This window comes from Neopelma chrysocephalum, unplaced genomic scaffold, assembly GCF_003984885.1.
Source record: "Neopelma chrysocephalum unplaced genomic scaffold, ASM398488v2 Primary Assembly neopelma1_141, whole genome shotgun sequence".
Classification (NCBI taxonomy): Eukaryota; Metazoa; Chordata; class Aves; order Passeriformes; family Pipridae; genus Neopelma; species Neopelma chrysocephalum.
Window position 1 is genome coordinate 1,909,373 of NW_020897803.1, and position 22,719 is coordinate 1,932,091.

Here is a 22,719-nt window from a genome sequence, read left to right on the forward strand (position 1 = left end):
AAAATGTGCTTTTTGGGTTCCCAGAGACAGCCCTGTGTTTGGAGAAGCCCAGCTGTTTGCATGCAGTCCCTTTCCACAAAGGGGAACGTGGACCTCCCAGCGTCCCAAGCCCATGGCTGCTGCCCCAGGGGAAAGTTACCCCAACAGCTCCTGAAGCCAGATGAATTTCAGGATCTGAACAGCATCTGTGATAGGAATCAAGCAAAGGATGCTCAGAGCCCCCTGCAGTGGCTCATCACCGAAAAAGAGGAGGGGGAAAAAAAAGCCCCAAAATGCCTATTTATATGCCCTCCAAATGAGATGCCACCAGCACTTTGCAGCCCAGAGTGGGCTTTCAGATCTGCTTTTCCTTCCTTATTTTCCAAAGAGCTCGGAGGTTCTCCTGGGCTGATCCAGCCAAGAGGCAGGCAAGGAGGGGGATGTGGATGGAGCCAGAGCTGTGCCAGGATCCCCTCCCTGCCCTGCCTGCACCCACCTGCCCCCACACACATCCTTGGGGGGTTCAGGTGCTCTGAGTATCTCAGGTGTGTTCCAAGTTGCTCCATGGTGCCAGAGCTGTAGGAAAGAGGCTGAGGGTGGTCTCCTTTAGTGCAGAAGAGGCCAAAAGTCCCAGGGTGGAGTGCAGCTGGATTCATCCAGGGGAAATAACTGAGCTGGAGTACCAGCCTTGTCCCCTCTGAGTGTGGGGTTGTGATGCTCCTACGCAGGGGCAGGGAAGGAATTCAACCACCAGCTGCCCCCTCCTGACAAAAATACAAAGAATTAATAATCATTATTTCTCCCCAGGCAGCTTCACCCCTGCAAACCTTCACACCAGGCTCCCTCACCCTCTGTTATCAGGGATTAACCCAAACCTACAGAGGGAGGAAAAATACCCCTCTGCTTTTTACTTTTTGCTTTAGAAAGAGCAAGAAGGAGGTGTTACCCTCATGCCTTGGGGAAACTGAGGCATGAACAAAGCAAGAGTGAGTTCCTGATAGCAGGGAAGGCTTTGGGCAGGGAAAAAAACCCCACAGAAATGGATTTCAGACCTCAGCAGGACTCAAAACTCGGGGCAGCTGTGGGACCTCCAAGCCCAGGACAACCCCTGCTCTGTTTGTCCTTCTTCCAGCTCAGAGGTGGCTCCCGCGCCCTGTCAAAGAAATTGGGATCATTGAGGACCCCCCCCATTACCTGTGGATGCTTCTAATTAGCCAGTTTGGGATAATTCTGGGGGATGGAAGCTCCTTGCTGAGCACTGACCTGCCACTGGCAGGAAGGAGGGGGTGGAGGTGACAACACCAGGGATCTGAGGGCTTTTCATGAGGGAGAGGGGCTGGGGACACTCAGCTGGGCCAGGGAAGCAGGTCAAAGCCCCCAGCAGCAGCAGAGCTGTGTGTTTTCCCAAGCCTGGCTCTGGGCAGCCCCAGAGGGAGCTGGCACAGCACTGCCCGGGCAGATGGGCAAGGACGTGTTTCCACTAATCTGCCCCAATCTGGATTATTTTTCCAAATAAACTTGCTTTCCCAGCTGTTTTATACAAGATTTTGGCACATTGGGGACAGGTGGGGTTCTGGGGATGGGGGAGAATCTGTCGGGGTGGAGGTGATGGAGGGGTGTCCCTGTGCCCTCGTCTCCATGGAGAGGGGGGACCAGAACATCTCTGAGGTGGTTTTGGCAGCACGTCACCCAATTCCTGAGGCTGGGATCATCCTGTGGTGCTTTCTGAGGGCAAGGTCTTCAGTGAAGTTTTCTCCTATGAAAATCCACTGAAAAATAATTGATGCTGAGGGCCTGGTGTCACCCCACCTCATCTCCCATCCAAAGCAGAGCTGGGATCTTCTGCAGCTCCCATTGGGATAAAACAGCACAGAAAACCCCTCTGGTGCTGCATGTCCAGGATGATCCACATCAGCCAGTTTCTGGGTGTTTGGGGATCTCTCAGGGAGCCAGGGGGAGCAGGAGCAACCCAGGGCAGATCAGTGTTGTTCCTGCTCCTGTGTAAGGACACACCAGCACAGACAGTCCTGTGGAGCTGCTCCATCCTCCCAGCACGTTTCCCAGCCCCTCGGCAGCCTGACATTTACAAATCCCTATTTTTAGATGATCTTCATCCCTTTTAATTGTTCAGGTGGCTCAGAGATGCTGCTCTGCACAGGCAGGACAGATCCCTGAGCCCCTGTTTCTCTCTTCCTCTGTGCCTCAGTCTCCTTTTGGAAAACAGTGGAGTTGACTCCCGTTGACTCCCATTGACTCTAGGGACCAGGTTTTGGGGGATGTTGGTCCCACTCCAACCCCAAACCCTCTGGTGGGACTTCAGGAGCTTCATACACACAGAAACCATTCCTTAACTTCCCCAAATAACATCACAAGAGGAGGCAACCAACCCTCATCCCTTCTTGCTGCCCTGACACCACCGGCAGCCCAGCACCCAGGGCACCATCCTCATTCTCCCATAGCAAGGTGGAGCCAACCAGGACCTATCCACGAGCCCCCAGGGAGCTGAGCCCAAGGGACAGCCCACGCAGGCTGGGCTTGGCACATTAATTATTAACTTATTAATTTAGTTACTAAATTAACATTTAAATTGACAAGACCTAAACGTGAAGCCAGGCACCACTGCCTGCCAGCACTCCAGAGCTTCCAGCAGCCCTGGAGCTCCCAGGCTGATGTTCCCAGGTCCTGGTGCTGTGCCAGCAGCACAGAAAGACCCTGGAACCCTCAGGTACCCAAACTGCTCACACAAGCCCTGAGGAGGCTGCACCAGCCCAGTCATGCTGTTCCTGGCAGAAGTATCCGTGTTCAGCAGGGAAGCAGCAGGACGTGGTGCCAGGGTCCTCCTCCCTGTGCTGAAGCACATCCCACTGCCCTGCACCCCAATCCCAAAGCCCAGGTTGCCCACACAGGCTCAGGGGGTGCAGCTGGCCAGTGGCAGCACCTCCGGGGCTGTGTCCCTCTGCACGGGCTGCTGGTGACATCCAGTGCTGGCTCCTGCAACTACAGCCCGGTGGAGCCTCAGCCACGTCCTGTGTCCCTCACTCCCTGCCCTGCTGTGTCCTTGGGTGATCCTGCTGCTCTCCTCACCCCCAGCCCAAACAAACCTGTTCATCTCCATGTCCCTCCCCTGTCTTGACATCACAACCCCTCAGAGGGGGTAGGGTTAAGTCTCTCCCTAGAGAGCTGCCCAGCTGTTGAGCTGCCCAGCACAGGACAATGGGTGGTAATTTGGAGTAGTTCTGGGGAGCTGGGAGGAGAAGGGCTCCAAGAAGAGCCTTACAAAAGAGATAAACCCACCACTAATATGCAGGATGAAGCCTGTGGCCATCACTGAAGAGATGCAAGAACCCTCCTGGATGTGCTGCTGTGCCCTCAGGAACCACCTTCCATCAACCTCCAGGGTGCTTTAACCTTAAAATACTGAAGCCAAGCTGGGGAGAGCTTCTAGCACCTTCCAGTGCCCTAAAGGGGCTCCAAGCAAGCTGGAGAGGGACTTTGACAAGGGATGGAGGGACAGGACAAGGGGGAATGGCTTCCCACTGCCAGAGGGCAGGGTTAGATGGGATATTAGGAAGGAATTCTTCCCTGGGAGGGTGGGGAGGCCCTGGTACAGGTTGCCCAGAGAAGCTGTGGCTGCCCCATCCTTGGAAGTGTCCAAGGCCAGGCTGGAGCAACCTGGGAGAGTGGAAGAAGCCCATGGCAGGGGATGGAACTGGACAGGTCCCTCTCCAATTGCCCAGGATGTGGAACTAAAATCCCTTTGGGGTCAGTCCCACCCTTGGATGGGTCTGCTCTCCCCTGCAGTGCCCACCCCAGCTCACCTGCATGAGAGGCTGCTCCTCCCCCCATCCCCTTTTCCCTCTAACAGACCCTCTTCCCTCCCTTTGCCAGTTCCCTTCCTTTCCTGAAGCAACTTCACCCCAAAATTCTTTAGACACCCAAGTGCCACATGGATATTCCCCCAGCTCAGCTTTTGGGGCAACAGTGTTTGGCTAAAGAAGGTGGAAGAAATAGGAAGGATTGCAACTACAAAGGGAATACTTTATTATTTTTAACACTTCATTCAGCTAAATCCACATAGCAATACACAGAAACTCTTCAGAAAAGTGCAAATTCTCACTCTATTTTGTAATATGCCCAAGTTTTACAGAACAGACACTGGGTAAACAGGAGCACAGATCCAGAACTCCCCAAGATTCCAGGCAAGGGAAACAATGCAACTTCAGATACTTCAATCACCTTGAACAGAGCTACTCTTGAGCAGGGGGGTGGCAAATGTTCTGGGAATCAAGTTGGAAGCACCCAGGTGTCACCATGCAGAGAGCCCCCTCTCAGTCAGGGAGAGAAGAGGACAAAAAGTGGGGGGGAAAGACAAAATAAAGTGGTAACAATATCAGTTTTAAAATTAAAGGGAACATCCAAGAGCTTCCTAAAGCAGCACACACATTCCACCTGCCTCACTCCACCTTGTGGCTTCTCCATCAATGCTCCCAGAATTTCACAAACACACTTGTTTATAACATAACAGGAGTTGAAACCCCTAATCCTTCAGGAGCCTGGCAGAGAGGGCACACAAAGTGCTACCTGAGCACAAATAAACCAGGGAATAACACCAGGAATGTCAACATGCAGGTAACCAACAACCTGGGACAGCAACAGCTTTGGATCAGTGAGGGCAGGGAAGGGAGCCCCAGGCAGAGTGTGGGCAACTCACCTCAACTTCAGAGAGGGTTTTATGTCTTCACCCACCCTGTGGACAACACAAGGCCATGAACCCTCCTTAGAAGGAAGTGCTGAGGGAAATTAGTAGCTCCTCAAGCAACATCCCAGTTCTCCCACAGCCCAAGGGAATCCCAGCTCCTCTGAGTCACATCCTGCTGGGAATGCAAGGGAAGCAGACCTGGCTCAGCACCCCAACACCAAGTGGGGGCTACTGTGCTCCTTTGGGCCACAGCCAGCCTGGTGCTGGAGGTTTCCAGCCCACCTTTCCCTGTTCAACACATTCCCTCCTTCTCTCCCATGCAGAGTTTATGATTCCCTCATGCCCCAGCAGGAATCATCCTGTAGAGATGCAGGAGACATGGGCAGCCCTTGAAACTATTTAAGCCACACACTGGACGGTGTTTCACAACTAGAATAAGAAATCCAGCTACAAGCTGTGTCTCACTGACATTGAGCCTTGCCTGGCAAGTCCCCCAAACTTGGAAAGCTCCTGTCCCAGACCCAGGGAAACACAGCTTTGCCACAGAGATTAAACCTGTCACATCAGAAGGGAAAAGGCAAAACCAAGCCCTCTGGGTTTTATCAAACACTAAACCCAACTCACTGGCCCTGTGATTGCATTTTAAGTCAATGTCCAACCATTAAAAAGGTGTATTTTACCTGGAAGCACCTCGTGAACAACACCCAGAGGTGTCCTTTGATCTGTGACCTGCTCCCTACTCAAGTCAGAAAAGCCTTTGTTCTTATCTGAGAAGCAGGAAAAAAAAACAAACAGCTGAACAACTGAAAGAAGGTTGTGCAGGAGCCAGATGAACTCTAACACAATGCATAACAAAGTTACAGGGCAGGGAAACAAGAGAATTCCAGTCCTTCACAGTAACAGAGGTAAGGGATGCGAGATCAGAAGGAAATAAAGGAGTTCCACAAATGGAACAGTATAAATATATCCAACAGTTCCAATACAGTAGGAGAACAACAGTAGCAGCAGTTTCAAAAGAGCAAATAGTTATTCTACCCTTAAAGTACATTCAACACGTTGTGCCTGTTGCTGTCATCCCAAAAGCATCACTAACAGCTACAACTCACTGCCAAACCCATCCAGGGGAAGAATCCCAGATACACAACACCCACATCTGGGTTTTTTCATTTAATTATAGATATTCAGACTATCAACAGTTATACCAACTTCCAACAATGCTTATTCAAAAACCCAGATTGTCTTCATTTATAACACTTGGCTACTGATGCAAAGCAGGTCTCTGGGAAATGGCAGATTCCTGCTCTTTGTAGGAGCACAAACATCACTCACAAGACAGAACTGCTACAATAACACAGCACACACACACACACTATGCTTTTTACAGCCTTTGTTCAAAGTTATGTCCCAAGTCACTTGTTCTCTTCTGTACCACCAGGAGAAGAAAATCTTCAATTCTTCAGGGTTTAATCTGCTGCCAAAGGCAGGAATGGCAAGAGTTCCTGCAAATTCGGTGCAGATCTCCACCTTTTTTGGGAAAACTGAAGGCAAAGCAGCATCACAAATGCCTTCACACCTTCCACACCTACCCAGAACTACACAACAACATAAGCATATTCTGATTTACCTGTTTTCCCCCCACATCAATCAAATGTACAATTAAAAGAACAACAAAAAAAAGGCAGTTTTTTGGCATTAGATACATTTCACTCAATGGTAGAACAATTTGGAGATACTTTCTCTTAAAATAAAAAAAAAATAAATAGTGACAGGTCAGAATTTGTGCAACACAGACCTTCTGCGGCACATGTACATTCATATACATCAGAATACTTCTCCATGGATATAGTGCAGGAAAAACCCAAACCAAGGGGCTCTTTAAAGCCATGGAGAGGCAGCACACACAAACCCACCCTGTGCCATCCAGCTGGAAGGGTAAAATCAGATGGAGGACAAATCTGGAGAGTTAACAATAGTGGCAAACAACAGCTTGAACTGAAGTGCATCTTGAGTTCTTCTCACATCACCTTCAACACAACAATTCAGTGCTGGGTTTTACCTATTTTTTATTTACTCCCTGTCAGTGATAACGAGGAGATGCCCAGAACCAGCTCTCCTGTGCCAAAGTGTGGCTTTGATCTTCTGAAATACCACATCTCTGCAGGAGAACTTGTGTATTGGCTTATTTTTTTCTGGAAATGTGATTAGCTGCATCACTTTCTACTCAGAAAACAGATAATGAGAAGTTGTTAAATATTTGCCCTAAAAGATAAAGAACAATAGTATTTACAAAGTGCTACTCAAACAGAAATTAGCTGACAAGACACGACAAAAAAAAAAAAAAACAACAACATGACTCAGTAACTGTGTCAGTGTCTCACCTCCACTTTTTTTTTTTAAACACAAATAATATAAATTTAGGTCAGAAAAATCCAAAAAGTCACTGACTGAGTACAGAAAAACTTAATGAACACTGAAAAACCAAAAAACATTAAGACCCTTGAGGGAAGTGGGACAAAAAGGAGCTACAAAGCCTATGATAGTCAGAATGGGCAATTTAACCAAGTAATGACCAATTCCTGCTCCTTTGGAAGCCTTGGAAAGGCACTACACAATTCCAACCCCAAAGCAGAACTGCAGGTGTTGCCACTATTGTTTCACTGCCAAGTTTTTTGAGACAGACACAGAAAATGCACCAAGAACACCTTCACCAACAGAAGAATTAATTAAGCAGCTGAAAAACATCAACAGTTGGCCTAAATCAGAAATGCTGAGCTCTACTTCCATGTTTTTGGAAGCGCAGACCTGTTCTGAGGGTCACACAGAGCTGAGAGGAAGCAGCAGGATTTGTATCAGTCTGGAGTGATCATTTCTACCTGACTTTCAAGGCTTTTCACACAAAGAAAACATATTTTCAGTATCTGGAGTGAGTTTAAGACAAGATCCAGTGGCTAAGATCACCTGCCTTCAACATATTAGGGCAGTTCATTTGCATTGGTGTGGGTTAATTAACCTTTTGGTCAAAAGGATGGAAAATTATAACAATTAATTCCACTGTTTTCTCCCACTTCCTCCCCTTTTTCTAGCCCAGACTTTGGTGAAAAGCCTGACAAAAGAATGCTGCTTCTTTACAGAACAAAAATGCAGCTGTTCAACACACAGACACACAGAAACATTTGGAACTGATCCTGTTCTTGGGCCCTTTGTTCCATGTGGAGGCTCCTGGGAACACCAGGGACAGCCCTACGCCGAGCGCCAGGTCAGCCCGTTCTTGTCAGGCTCCAGGAAGTTCTCAATCAGAGCCCCAATCAGCTTCTGGAGTTCTTCTTCCAGCACGCTCCTGTCACTGGAAAAAGGAACAACAAGGCCATGTCAGAGCTTTGGGGAACGCCAGGGAGTTATTTAAAGTAAATAAATAAACAGCAAGACCTGAGGGGGATGGATTTGCTCTGCTGTGTTTCCTACCAGCATAAACATGTAGAGACTCCAACCTGTTCCTTTTTGAGAGGGATTATCATGGAATCACACTGATTTGGATTGGACAGGACATTTAAAGATGGTGCTCAGAGCCCTCTAGTGGCCCTTATTTTTCTCTTTAATTAGTTTTAATGAAGACAGCAATAATAAGGTGGTGAAGCCCTGGCACAGGTTGTGCCCTCTTCACGATCTACCCCTCACTATCCACTGACCACCTAAATCTGACCAAGTATTCAGTGAGATGAATGCTCACCCTGAATTCAGTATGTAGAAATAAATACCAAACCGAGCCTCCTTTATGTTGTTTTCAACTCTCTGCCCCACAGAAACGTTGGGATACAAATCTAAAAATGAGGAATCATGCAACTCATGTTGGGGATCCAATCCAAAAGCTTCTTCCCACCATCTGGACTGCACCTCAGCTCCTCATTCTCACTCCTGATTTCAGTGGTATAAATATACCCTAGATGTTTTTCCCACCCTCCTTTCACATTGGAAACAGCTCAATCCAGGTGACTCTCAAAAGAGAGCTGATCTCCAGTTATTAATCCAGGAGCTCCCAACAGCTTCCCAAAGGAAACGGGAAACCACCTGGCTTTAAGAGCATTTGCCAGCAACAGCACAACTTAAGAAAAAGAAAAGACTGGACATGGCACATGGGTGACAAGGTCAAAGGTTGGATTCAGTCCCAGAGGTCTTTACCAAACCTAAGTTATTCTGTGATTCTGTAACTTCATCACTTTTTAATTCTAAGTAAATGAGGAGCTGGATTAACTAAACAAGCCTCCTGTAGCAGATGCTGAAAAATCAGTATTTTTCTTTTCTTATCCACTACAGTGGAAATCCCTTATGAGCAGGAATGTGCATCCCTCTGGCCAGTTTAGGAGGCTGGGAGTCAGCTGAGGCTCGGGTTTGCTGACCTCTGCTCAGGCAGGGCACACATCTCAGCGTAGTATTTGATCTTTGGCTCTGTCCCACTGGTCCGAAGGGTGGCCACACAACCGTTCTGGAACGTGAAGGTGATCATCTGACTGCTTTTGCTCACTGGCAGCACCTACAAAAACAACAACAAGCCTCTTTACTCCCACTGGAACCCCAATATCTGAAAGCCTGCTGGGCAGCTTAAGAGTTGCCAGAGCATCAGGTTTAATTAGTTAATCAAGTTCATTCATTGCTGTACCAGAACAGTCAACACATTTCACATTTAAGCTGTTTTCTCCCCCAGTAAATGATGTTAAGCAGCCCGATGATGGAATTATTCTGCCATCTTAGCTGACACAGGGCATCTCTGCCTTGTTCATGCTGTTCTTTACCTTTTAGTTTCCCCAAAACCAGACCCTCCTGTGCAGAAATACTTCACAACTCACCGATTTCTTGTTGGGCTGGCTGCTGTCATAGCCAGTGGTAACATCTCTTACATGTAATATATTGTAAATTCCACAACATTTGGGATAAGACTGAGGGCCATCAAAGTTCCGAAGTCTCTCAAATATCCTTTTGATCGTAGGAGGGTCATAACACAAGAAATAGGAAGTCTTGGATATGTGATATCCATACCTACAAGCAGATGAACATTTTCTGTTACAAGATTCAGAAGTTTTTGGCACATTTGGTATCTAAAGAAAGCCCCTGCTGGTTGGAAAAGCAGCAACACAAAAAGAATTCAGTTGTCAGAGCTGTGGGAACAGGTATTTATAGGCAAGTGTTTCGACTCTGAAGCAGATTTTGCTGCATTACTCAGATCATCTTAAGCTATTTTTAAGTTCAAGCAAAGTTTTCAGCCCCCAAAGAAATAAAAGCCAACCATTTGGGTAAGTGCAGCCTTGGTGGCCCTCGAAAAATGGATATCCAGTGTCATTCCCCCCAACCAAAAATTGACTAGAGCCATGTGGCAGCCACAATGAGGAAGGTGGTTGATTATTCCATCCAAGTTAAAACCACCATCCCAAAAAATCAGACCTAGTGCTCACTAGGAACAACCACTATATTTGCACACTGAAATTTAAGTTGTTCTTCATCATATTCCACCCACTTCTATGGAGACCCTTATCCACAGCTGGGAGTGGGAGAGGAATCCTGCTGCTATCCCTTGTCATTTGATCCACCTGCACAGAGTTGTTTCAGCTACAGTTTGCACAGGACAGAGCAAAATCCTGAGTACTATGGAGAGACAAAAGCTGATCATCCTTTGTGCTTCCTCATTCCAGGTTTCTAAAGGCCACAGTGTCTTCCTGCTGGGCTGGCAGGAAAGGGAATGACATCCATGACACTGCTCTGTGCTGTAAGTTCTGCTGAAGCACAGGAATTGCTGCTGATGATCTGGGCTCATATCTCAGTACCTGGCTTAATTCTGACATCCGTGATCCTCGTTTTATTGCTGGGATTGTGTCTGTAGCTGTTGTACACACACCCTTCCTTTCACCTCTGCTCTGTTACAGATCTCAGCATGGAATAAAACAATCCCCAGCACATGTTCAAGGAGAAATGGGAAGTGTTTAAAGAGACCACAACTAAGATATGGCTCCCATGCAAGCATAAGAGAAGTACCACAGCAGGAATCAAACATGAAAAAAGAGCTTGCCCTGGTAGATCCACATGCAAAATTTCACTATTTATTGCAGAAATACAATAGAAAGGGCCTCTTCAGTCCTTGGTATTCACAGAACCCATGGAAATTCATAGATAGAGAGTGGTTTGGATTGGAGGGGATGTTGAAGACCACTCAGTTCCAAGCCCCTGCCATGGCAGGGACACCTTCCACTAACCCAGGTTGCTCCAACCTGGCCTTGGACACTTCCAGGGATGGGGCAGCCACAGCTTCTCTGGGCAACCTGTTCCAGGGCCTCCCCACCCTCCCAGGGAAGAATTCCTTCCCAATATCCCCTCTAACCCTGCCCTCTGGCTGTGGGAAGCCATTCCCCCTTGTCCTGTCCCTCCATCCCTTGTCCAAAGTCCCTCTCCAGCTCTCCTGGAGCCCCTTTAGGTACAGTGGGATCTGCACTGTACCGATGGACTGTAATCCATAATACATCAGAAAACCCAACTTAAAATGAGAAAACATTCAGAGGACACATTAAAATTGTTTATTAGATCATTCCCACTCTAAAATAGTTAAGTAGAACATACTAATGAAGAATACAACTCACATTTCATATATCTCAACAAGCTTCTGTGCCAGTGTGAGGTTCTGGCCCTCCAGGTACGTTGCCATTTCAGCAATGACCACAGCAGCACTTACACCATCTTTATCCAACACTGATGTGCCACACATAAAGCCTAGAAAGAAAAAAAAAATTGATAAATTATTACACTGATTTCCTTGATTAGGTTTTAACCTTTTATCCTGTAAAAGAAAATTGGTCAGTACACATAAGTTGGTTTATTACTGCATATGCAGGGGAAATCTAATTAACTTGGGGGTTATAGGGCTGGAAAGATCCGTGCTGTAGTCAATTAATTCCAGATTGATAACATCTGCTCCCTGGGGAGTTCTGTCATAGTGCAGTGCTAAACAAACACAAATACAGCCATGAACCAGTGCTGCACAAAGCTTCCTTCTTCCTGAAGGGATGCACCAGCAAAATCCTAACTCCTTAGGGTTAAAAGCTTGAATTTTAGGAATAGAACTGGCAGGGACACACACCCCTCTTCAGTGTGTGCTTCATTTTCAGATATTCTGAGGGAAATTGTTTGCCCCCACATTCTGAGGGAAATTACTGTCCCAGAAAGCTTCCACTTATCCCAAGAAACGGAGAACTCCTACAGCAAACGTTCACTAGACAGATCTCTACAGGTAAGTGGTGTCTGCAAGATCAGCAAAGTGCTCAAGGCAAGGTCAGCAGGAACATTTACACACCTCCATAAGGTATTTAATGCTATTCCTGCCACAGCTGGATCCCTCACACTGTTCTGAGGGAGGGAATAGATACAGCTCCCAGAAGAACTGGTGTGGTGGGTGGCACAAGCCACCTCCCAGTTCCACATGGCCACTGGTATTAAGTCCTCACTAAGAGGACCTGTAAGGTATCAAAAACTCATTAAGAACAGATCCTGTGCTTTGTCTTAGCTAAGAAGCCACAAAGCAATTGGAGTTTGGCTCTGGAATCTCGGGACTTTCAAGCTGTAGAAGAACATGTTTGTATCCAAAGCACAACACCAGAATCAGAGGGTCATATGTAAGTAATTTACTATAGTAGTTGGCAAGTTGATTTAGGGAGAGCAAAATATCAATGCCAGTAACTACAAGGACAAAAATAAAGTACTTTTTGGGTGATTTGTTTCATAACTAAGATCAGTCCTTCCTAATCACATTCCCCCCCCCAGTTCTCAACATTTTACAGGGATATTAACAAGCCTACCAATAGACTCTTCAAATGCAAAGAGAACTTCTTTCCCATTATCCAGGAGATTTTTTACTCTGCTTCCAATCCATTTGAAACCAGGGAGTGTTTCCTAAAACAGGAAAAAAAATAGTGCTTAAAAAAAAATCCCATTTTCAATTAAGTCAAAGAAGGTAAAGCCACTATTCCTGCACTTCAGACTCAAAAAGCACCCAAAGAAAAAACAAAACATATTGTGAATTTTAGGGTCAATGGGAAAGTCTCCTGCAGTCAAAACACTAAAGCTTAAAGACATTTTTCTGATTTTCTTGAAGTAATTTCCCTAAATTTAAATCTAATTAATCAACAGAAAGAATAGAGACAGCAAAGAAACAGCAGACAGGTAATCACTTCAGTTTAGATTATGAATTTAAGGCAAAGAGTTGCTGGATAGCATTTTCCTAGTGGATACTCAACTAGGACATGAGTATCAAATCAAGGAGTAAACGTGTTTGAGAGACTGTGGTTCTCTGAGGTCACATCTTCTGTGGTGCTTATCAGATGAGACAAAGTTATTCAAAAGGAAAAGCTACAGAAATATAAGCAACAATTTCAGGTGATGGGAAGGAAAAGCACTGCTTTTTTTTGGTAAGTCACTCAAAAGCAGTCAAAAAGCTTAGAAAGTCTTGATGAGAAGGAAAGGACAAAGAGGGGAAGTTTTTACAGGAGACCAAGGGGCCCCCAGTCAAATACATCCCTTTCCAGAAAAAACCCATCCACAAAAAAAGACCAGCATTTTACTGAGATAATGAAATTCACTACAAGGAACTGAGATTCCACCTGATTAAACTTATCTGGCCAGTCACTCAAAATGGTTTTCACAGTTGCTTTCAATTTTAAATTCCTCACTGTTTGCCAAAACATTTATTCCTATAGCACATAGCTCTAATTAAGACATGGATTAAACAAGACCTGGACCTTTGTATGTTTGTGCTAAGCTTTAAGGCACTTGCTCCTCTTCTGGCAAAGATCCAACAGCCTCAGAAATCAGACTTAATCCTTGAATGTAGGAACTAAAATAAACTGTCAGTCTGTGGGGTATCCATTTTCTTTTTTAGCAAGTTCTTAATGAAGCTACATTAAAGATCTGAATGTAAGAGTCCCTGTGTCTGTCACAACTTGAAGTAAAACCCAATTAAAAGCCCTACTGGGACCTGAAGGAACATTGTGTGACCTCAAAATGCTTATTAAAAATCCATCAGCATTTTGTAGTGAACACAGCAGGCTGCACAAGCTTTCATCCTCACACACAAGAATTTCTCTCTAGGAAAATAACCATGGCAAAGGCATTTATGTGTAATTTAGGTGTTAATCTGTATTGCCAGTTAATGCAGCTTTGCTTAAGTTGATCTCACAGTCTGCAAGCTGACATGCCCTGAGGATGCTGCAGGGGATGAAATCAGGCTTGTCTGGGTAAAAACATTCTCTGTAGGTTGAAATGCACCAAAATTCCAGGCAAAAAGAGTGGAAGTCATTTACTTTTCATGTCACGAAATCACAAGTGGGGTTCAGATAGGGGATGTGGCAACCAGATCTTACCCTGCACCAAGACATCACAAAACCCAGGCTTACCTCAAAGTGAAATCCCTCTTTAAGGGCAATTGCTCTCAAAATTTTTGAGGAGACTGTGGTGGCCAACATGTAAACATTCCTCACATCAGCATCTTGGGAGCAGTTCTCCTTCCAGCAGGAAAACATCCACCACCCGAACAGAGCCGCCAGCTCGTTGCCAGTGAACACCTTCCAGCAGCCACTGCAGAGAGCAGAGGGAGATCTAAGAGCTCTCCCAGGATTCCCAGAAGCATCCACTCAGGGGGAAGAGGTTTTCTGCAGCCACTGGGACAACAGGGATCTGAGCACACCACTGACAAGCTGCTCTAGACAAAGCCACTGGACCAACAGGACTCCACACTCATCACATCCCGAGGATTTACAAGCCCAGAGGATTCTGTGAGCAAAGACACCACAGAGTATCCTCACTGTGAGCCTTAACCCAGCTCAGCTCTTCTGGATTTATCCACCAGCAGCAGAGCAGGCTAGAACTGATTCATACAGAGCAGTCTATGCCATCTATACACTGCAGACAGGCAATGCCTGCACAACTCTTACTTACACGAGCAGAATTGGGGCCTGTTAGTGGAAGAAAAATAATTTCTATTCAATATGGACAAGCAGGGAAAACAAAAAAAACCTCACACCCCAACAAAAAGCCCACAACACTTAACTGTGCCAAGGCAGGTTTGACCAATATAAGTGAAAAAAAACAGTAACAACAAGATTTTACTGCCTTTAGTAACCATTCAGTTTTCAGTTGAGCTTTATCTGGCCATTTACACCAGTAAGTATTTAATCTAATCTTTGAGTTATTAACTGATTTTATTCAAGATGCAGTTGGAGCTATACCAAAATATGTAACTAGGAGGAAAAAACACCCAAATAGCTAAGCCACAAAGGAAAGAAAAAGATAAAAGGTCCCATCACTTACTTTTCCTGCTGTTCTGCCACTGCCAGTCTATCTGCATCTGGATCAGTGGCCACTACTACTTTAGCATTTTCTTTCTCTGCAAGCCTCAGTGACAATTCCTGATGGGAGAAGGAGGGGGTAAAAAATGTAAAAATATAAAATAAGAGCAAATAACCACAGCCTTCCTACTTACATCTAACACAATGAAAGAGAAATCCCATAATGGATTTCCCACTGTATCAACAGAGCTGAAAACCAGGTTCTCCCAGTCCCCTTCCCCCTTTTGTTTTTTTCCCCCCCAACAGAAATCTGATGAAGTAAAAACCAAAAATACCAGCACAGACTCTCCCTCTTCAGGATTGGGGCATTTGACAGTAGAGAAGTCTGGGTCTGGATCTTTTTGCTCAGGTACTGGGATGGGGGGCTGGAAGCCAAAGGCTTTGAAAGCCAACTGCACGTAGTCGTGTCCAACTCCATGGAAAGAGGTGTGAACAAACTTCAAACTCGTCTGCACGTTCAGCTCCCTGAGGAGGAAAACAAAACTTCTGTAAGATTTTGGTCATTTAACAGGACTATTTTCATGAGGGAGAGCAAAAGAAAATGCAGTCCCACTGTGCACTGCTCTGCTGCTCTCTGCATTCATTTCAGAGATGGAAGGAGTGAAAAGTGCTTATTTGGACTTTCACTAGAAATTGCTGGTTTAAAGCTTCCCCTGGAAAATGAAGTATTTACCTTCTGCTGAATTGGATTAAAGTCTCCCAAGAATGAACTGCTGATTTCTACATCAAACTCAAGCTCCTCCACCACCTTAAAGATGTTACTCTGGTTCTACTCTGCCTGTCATTCATCCTCCTCCTTTTAGTCTTGTTTTCTGCCTCACCTAAACTTGAATTTCCTCACCTCTATGTCATACACCTTTACTCTGAATTTCTGCATTTTATTCAGGACTCTTTGAGCATATCCCTTTGCATGAAATAGTTTTAGCTTTATCTTCAGCAAAAGGGTTTAATCCTAAGGATGGTGATTTTACTAATTTACTGACAGAGAAGACACTGAAGTCTGTCTGCAGTCAGTTTTCCCACATATAGCCCAGAGCTTACTTAAAAACATAATTTAAGCACATTTTGCTTTATACAATACCTATGATAGCAGATCTTTTTCAGGTCCTCCATGTAGCAGTCACATATTTTCTTCAGAGGATCCTGCCTAAGGGGACTGGTGTCCACTAGATTTTCATTCCAAGAGCCATTCCATGGTTCAACACACTCCTCTATACATTTTATAATTTCTTTGTCATGAGGAGAAGTGATCTGTGCTCCATTTTCCCAATAAACCTGATGGAAGTTGAGGGAAAACAAGATAGTTTATTTACAAAAGATTATTAATTTGATAAATTACTTTAACTGTAGGACTTCACATACTTTCTGCTTTTTCAAATGATATAGAAAATTCAGCATCTGACTGGCTTGATTCTCAAAAGCCATCTGGAAACACTTACAATAAGCTTTTGAATTCACGATTTCAGTTCTATAATGATAAAACCACCCAGCAAAACTACCTGTTTTAAAAAACAAAGCTGGTATTTAACTATTATGACTGAAATATCAGGATGTGAGAAACCAGAGCTGGGCTTTTACACCTGAGATTGTTGTACAAAGCATAAGAGAAGAAAAATGTCACCTTCTCCATGGTCTGGCATTCCTTTGGAAAAAGAAACACTACTTGCTTTTGAACCCAGAGCAGAAGAGATAAGCAGAGTGCCAAGGTATGTGTTTTTCCATGGCTGAACAACTGTAATCTTTCAGCTGGGAACACTATCAAACCCTGAACTATGAGAGTCTTTGTTGAAGAATTATTTAGATGCCAGTTTTCCCACACTTGGCTGAGTTCACACTGCAGACTTTCTGCTCAGAGAATCTGCCTCTGTTTTCTTGTCAGTTTGTCACATTTGGTTCAAATTGTCCAGAACCTGCTGAATTCACAGAAGAAATTGTGAAAGATGAAACAGTTCTGGCAAAAGACCAGGAAAACCCACAGTATCCTGACAAAAGTGCTGTGTACCAGACATACACATAAAAGCTTCTTGAGAAATGAAGCACCTGGAAAACTGATGTGGTTTCTTTCCTTATTCTGAGCAAAAGCAAGGGCTGGTGCAGTACTTTACAAGTTTTTCCAGGGAAGACAAGTGCAAGAGTTCTCTCTGTGCACAGGAGGATTGGTTTTCCCAACATTGCCATCACCTGTTACGAAGCTTCCGGAATGCTCAGCTTAGTTAGACTTGAGCTTAGTTCAGACTCTTATAAAAATTCAGAAATTAAATACTGTGTTACAATAGTGCCTGAGCAGCACTTGCTGTTGTGAAGGTATTGCTGCCCCAGCTTTTGAAGTGAAGCCACCCACACTCCCAGACAAACACCCTGACAGGAACAGCACGTTAAGTTTTATTAATCAACTTTTAAACTGTTCCCATCTTCAGCACAGTCACACTGTGTGCACTAATTCACCTCAGTTCTAGCTTAGTTTTAAACTAAATTTGTACTTCTAAGAAGTGAACACAAATTGCTGAAGCATTTCTTCAGCTGCTGATCAGGCTCCAGGGAACGTCACGACAGATTTTGCTCACCACACACACCCAGTGTGGCCTCATGTTCTCACTGCAGGACAGTAATTCAGGTTATAGAAGGATGAATTATTTGAAATAATTTATCTACTAATGTACACCCATGTGTGCTCCCAAAAAAGCCTCTTTATGCTGAGGGTGGGGAGGCCCTGGCACAGACTGCCCAGAGAAGCTGTGGCTGCCCCTGGATCCCTGGAAGTGTCTAAAGCCAGGTTGGAACCTGGTCTAAGGGGAAGGTGTCCCTGCCCATGGCAGGGGTTGGAATGAGATGATCTTCAAGGTCTTTTCCAACCCAAACCATTCTGTGGTTCCACAACAAGCCAAAATGGGAATACTGGAACTTCACAAGCTTTACCTTGTACCCATTGTCCTCCTTCCTGTTGTGGGATGCTGTGATCATCACTCCAGCCACAGCTCCGAGCTGCTGCACAGCATAGGGCTACAAAGGAAACCCAGAAATGTCCATTTACCCAAGAGTTCTGCCACACACATCGTATTAGGACAGTTATGCAACAGGATGCTACAGAAGTGGCTTTTCATGTTGCACCAGCTTATCTGGAAAATGTATAAATGAACACTCATCACTGTCTCCTGTAGCCAGTAACAAAAGCTTGTCCTACTCTGCTGCATGAAAACATTATTCTTTTTATCAGTCACATAAATGCAGTAGTTAACTGGCCAACTAAATTCCATACTCAGATGACATGAGCACTTCAGAGAAACAGGCTGAAGCAGAACGAAGGAATTCATCAAAAGGCTTAAAACACAAATTAAAGGTATTCCCAGCATTTCAGTCCTCCCCTCAAAACAAGATCCACACCTTGGGGAACAGAAACGAGGATTTTAAAACCCTGCAAGGAAAAGCTGCTGTGACTAGAAGAGACAGCTCTGTTTCTGAGATATTAAAAGCAGAGGCACAGAAGAATTCAGTGATATTTTTACAGCCTCCTTGAAGGACCAAGTACACTGAGCAGCCTCTATTTTTCCATTTAGATAACAATTTAGGAGGCAAATTGCTGGTTCACATTTTTAGTAAACTCAAATATGGAAGAGAAGGTGACTCACCACAAAGGGTGTGGGGACATAGGTAGAGAAGAAGTACACAGGGACATCTTTGGCCAGCAGCACTGCTGCAGTGAGCTTTGCAAGCCTAATAACAGGAAAACCAAAATATTCAGTCAATCCAACCCCCCAGAGCAATGCAGTAACCTGATGGCATTCCTGTCACCTCCAGGCAATTGTTTCTCCAATCCCTCCATTGCTTTTTGGCTTAATCTTCAGTCTATCACCCCAACAAATCAAACACAAAGATACAGAACCTGCTGGAGGGACACTTGTCCTTCACGCAAGGAGAGAACCAACTTCCCAGAAAGTCTGAAGGACCAGATGTCTGCAACAGCAGGTTTGGAAAAGGACTTTGTATCCCACACAATGCTTGTTCAGCAGCTTCAGACAATACCCATGAAATCTATTCTTAAAATATCCATCTGCAAAGCAACTCACTCTCATTCCAGAATGTTCAGAAATTGGAACAGCACCCATGGTTTTAAACCTTGCCTTTACTATGAGCTGGGAAAAGTGCTGGAAAAGCACTGCTCCCATTGGAAACCCCCTTTCTGAGGAGGCTCAGTTTGATTTCAGCACTGCTGTCACTGTGTGTCACCCCAAGGGGACACAAGAAACATGCAGGTGAGAACTGATCTTCGGACAGGTTCGAATTCCAGGCTTTGTGTGGCTAAAGAGGAATGTTGTTCTTACACTTCCCCATTTTTAAGCTGTGCATAAACCCCCACAATTTGGATTTGCAAACACTGTAACAGGTGAGTTTAAACCCCTTAAGCCAAAGCCTGGTGAATAATGGGCCACACACATCAAGGCCCAAAGGAAAGGAGAGGCACAATTCCAGGGAAAGGAGAAACTCTTGGAAGACAGTCACTACACTCTGTGCTCTGTCACACCAAGAACTTTTACATCCCTAAAATATGCAGTGCTGACAAAGATAATATTAAAAAACAGAAACAACTTTGTTAATTACTGTAGTTAATTGCTGTAACTAACTACTCTTTACCTAAATACTAATTAGCTAACTAATTAGGTTGGTTGCATAAGGAATGCCATTATCACATGTTTTTTGCTCCTGGAATGACAAGGGATTAAGATTCCTCATAGAACTCGGAAAGTTCTCTCCCCTTTTGTTACAAAGGGCACAATTTGACATCACTGAAATTTAAATTTTAAGCACTCCAGGTCAAATATTCCCAAAGTGAAAATACACTGGGTTACAGCAGACCACAGGTGGAATTCCCCCCCCCCAACAAGCTTAAATCAGGTGCAAAATACAAAAGAATGACAGTGTTAGAAGCACATTAACACACTGATTTCAAGCTAAATGTTAATATTCTGAATTTACCTTCATATTCAAATTTTTCTCCAGGCATATCAACTTCAACATCTGCCTCATGTTCTTGTGCACTTAACCTGTAAATTCTTTGGAGTGACCAGCCTTACACTCCACATTTCTGGCAAACTGGTACCATAAAGAATTTATTTCCAGCCTCTCTTCACTACTATTTAAATGGACTAAAGGAGGGGGAAGAGAGTGCCCAGTTCATCACAAAAAATGCTGACAGAACAGAAAGCATTCAAAGCCACAATTTCATTTCTAGTCTTGCAAATGTAATCAATACTCATACTTCTTACTGCTGCAGTTGCTGGTGACCTGACCTCGTGTGTCATATCCAACAACAAAGCCTCTCTGCTTAAAGTCTGAAAAATTCCTCTCAAGATATTTGTAGATCCCCTGGAAAGAGAAAAAAAACAAACAAACGAGGGAAAAATAACAATTAGCACACAAACATCAAAAATGATCTTTCAAGGAGGATGGATAATGTTAGTAGGCAAAATACAGCTCAAAAACCTCAATAATGACATTCACAAGAGCAGCAGTGATTTTTCCCCAGTGTTCACTGAAAGAAAGCAACCAGAGAAACAGCTGTGGGAAATGAAAGTGTTACAACAGTAAATCCTCAGGCAGCAAACACTTGTTTTCAATTCATACTGTGCTTTTATTTATTCAAATTATGTTCTTAAAGACTCAATTGGAAAAAAAAAAAATCCATTTTTTTGGGAGTCCATCCACTCAGCCAATATAAGGTTTGTTCCAGTCTGGTCTTTATCCTTGAGCTCACAGCACAAGTCAAGACACCTTTTCAACACTGTTTCCAAAGTGTTAGTCCTAAATTTGCCTTAAAATCATGGAATGGTTTGCATTGGAAGGGACTTTTTTTAAAGATCTTGTGCTCCAGTTTCACCTCCCCTGTGGCCTCAACATCCATTCACCTCCCAGTTAGAGTCTCTCTGGAGATCCATCACGGAAACAACCCAGGGCAGATCAGCAGTTTTAGATAAAAAGATGGAAGCACTATTGTTAATGGAAGTTTCCAGAGGCTACAGTTCACTACAGTCAGACAACAGCACTGGGAACTTAACCCTAAAAACGCTGCCTTTCACAGGGTACAAGTTGCCTCTTGGTAGCAGTGAGGGTGTTTCGTACCAGAAATCAACAGATTTTTCCCCCCACCAGTATTAAATGCAATTCTTTGGGATGTTTTTATCTGGCTCTGACTCTCCCTCAGCTGCTCCTGGTGCTCCAGACCCTTCCCCAGCTCCGTTCCCTTCCCTGGACTCTAAAAGGATGCGTTTCAAAGCATGACCAAAGGAGTACTGGCATCTCTTTGGAGAACTACTTCAGCTGCAGATGATGAGGGATTCACAGAGAGAAAAGCTTTAAAATAAATATAAAGACAAAAACTTTAAAAGAAATATAAATCTTTGAATAGTGACAGGACTGGAGGCTGTGCTATGGCACAACCACCAGCCCAAGTCACACAGAGGAATGGGGAAAACATGTTTAAGTTTGAGTTGAACGCACTGAATAATGTCTAGAGAAGTGAACAGCAGATTTCTTATCAATAGATCCCTTGTTTAGACTCCCAGTACCTGGATGTCAGAGCACACTGCAGAATTTTGTCTGAGCTAGTCCCTCAAACATCAAGAACTGCATAAAAAGACAATTTATGGAAGAAACAGGATTTTAGACAAACTGGTCCTAGTCAGAAACAGCCAACAAAGGCATATAAACTATTCAGAAGCAGCACAGATCGAGTTGAGACAGAACAATTAATACTCCTGTGCACAGTCAGTGCATTACAAACCACTCAGGACAGATGGAAAGCTGCTGCACGTGGTTTCCATTTCACATCAACCCCCTGGGGGCTTTCCCACCACAGCAGAGCATCCCTGGAACTTTCTAGCAAGCCTGGGTACCTCAAGGATTCTGCAAATCCAATGTGTTCCTCACCCCTTCCTTACTTCCCAACAACCACCACCAAAGCTCTTTTGGGTTTTTGGCTCTCCAGCCCACACCCTCACGCTGTTCCCAGCTTTCCATTCCCTCATTCCTGGAACACAGAGGAATGCATTTGTTTTTGTTGTAAATGAATAGCCTGTGCTGCTCTTTTTAGCAGATTAGATCTTCTGTATTTTCTCATCCCCGGGATTTCTGCCCAAGCATTTTTGGCAGCTATTTGGTGCCACCACAATCCAGGTAACACTCTCAAGGCCGAGGTAAGGTTTTTCCCAGGAAATCCTCTTAAACCAGCTTCTCTGTTTGACAGGAATCAAAGATTCCACGTGAATAAACCCAGGAATGTCTTTACTTTCTGCCAAGGAGCAGTTAGCTTAAAATTAACAAAATCCCTTAAGCTCAGCCAGAGATCCCACAGCTAAAGTTAACCCAGTCCTACTGGCCTTGTTTACTATCCAAATACCTCTATTAAAGCTGCAGGAAATGAAAGTAAATATGTCAGTGAGAGGGAGAGTAGAGTCTCTCCACTGTCTGAACCCTCCACTGGAGTTCACACCATCCTCCCTTTCCCTGAGGGCACTGAGTAACTCCAACACCTCTGGGGATAAATCCTCTCTTGATTAAGTTTCTCAGTGTAAAGAATTTGTTTCCTTTTAACAAGACTCAGGTTGACAGTGTCCCTTGCTATTAAGTTCCTAATATTTCTAAATGAGAACCATGTGCATCTGGTGGTGATAA

The 22,719-nt window shown here is 44.6% G+C and overlaps 1 protein-coding gene across 2 annotated transcripts in view; it reads right to left on the reverse strand.

Annotated features, from left to right (window-relative positions):
• Nucleotides 1-3,996: 3,996 nt before the first annotated feature.
• PGM2L1 (phosphoglucomutase 2 like 1) overlaps nucleotides 3,997-22,719 on the reverse strand; it is a 29,866-nt gene continuing 11,143 nt past the window's right edge. Inside the window, exons 3-14 of one of the 2 annotated variants that reach the window (XM_027699786.1) lie at nucleotides 20,309-20,415; nucleotides 18,681-18,765; nucleotides 17,971-18,054; nucleotides 16,136-16,329; nucleotides 15,330-15,519; nucleotides 15,017-15,114; nucleotides 14,104-14,284; nucleotides 12,511-12,604; nucleotides 11,299-11,428; nucleotides 9,520-9,709; nucleotides 9,073-9,206; nucleotides 3,997-8,021 (exon numbers count right to left, since the gene is read on the reverse strand). In XM_027699786.1, coding sequence (XP_027555587.1) covers nucleotides 7,919-8,021; nucleotides 9,073-9,206; nucleotides 9,520-9,709; nucleotides 11,299-11,428; nucleotides 12,511-12,604; nucleotides 14,104-14,284; nucleotides 15,017-15,114; nucleotides 15,330-15,519; nucleotides 16,136-16,329; nucleotides 17,971-18,054; nucleotides 18,681-18,765; nucleotides 20,309-20,415 — 1,590 coding nt within the window. In that variant the 3' untranslated portion in view covers nucleotides 3,997-7,918. Of the gene's footprint in view, nucleotides 8,022-9,072; nucleotides 9,207-9,519; nucleotides 9,710-11,298; nucleotides 11,429-12,510; nucleotides 12,605-14,103; nucleotides 14,288-15,016; nucleotides 15,115-15,329; nucleotides 15,520-16,135; nucleotides 16,330-17,970; nucleotides 18,055-18,680; nucleotides 18,766-20,308; nucleotides 20,416-22,719 lie in introns of both variants that reach the window. The other variant, XM_027699785.1, reaches the window with a different exon arrangement.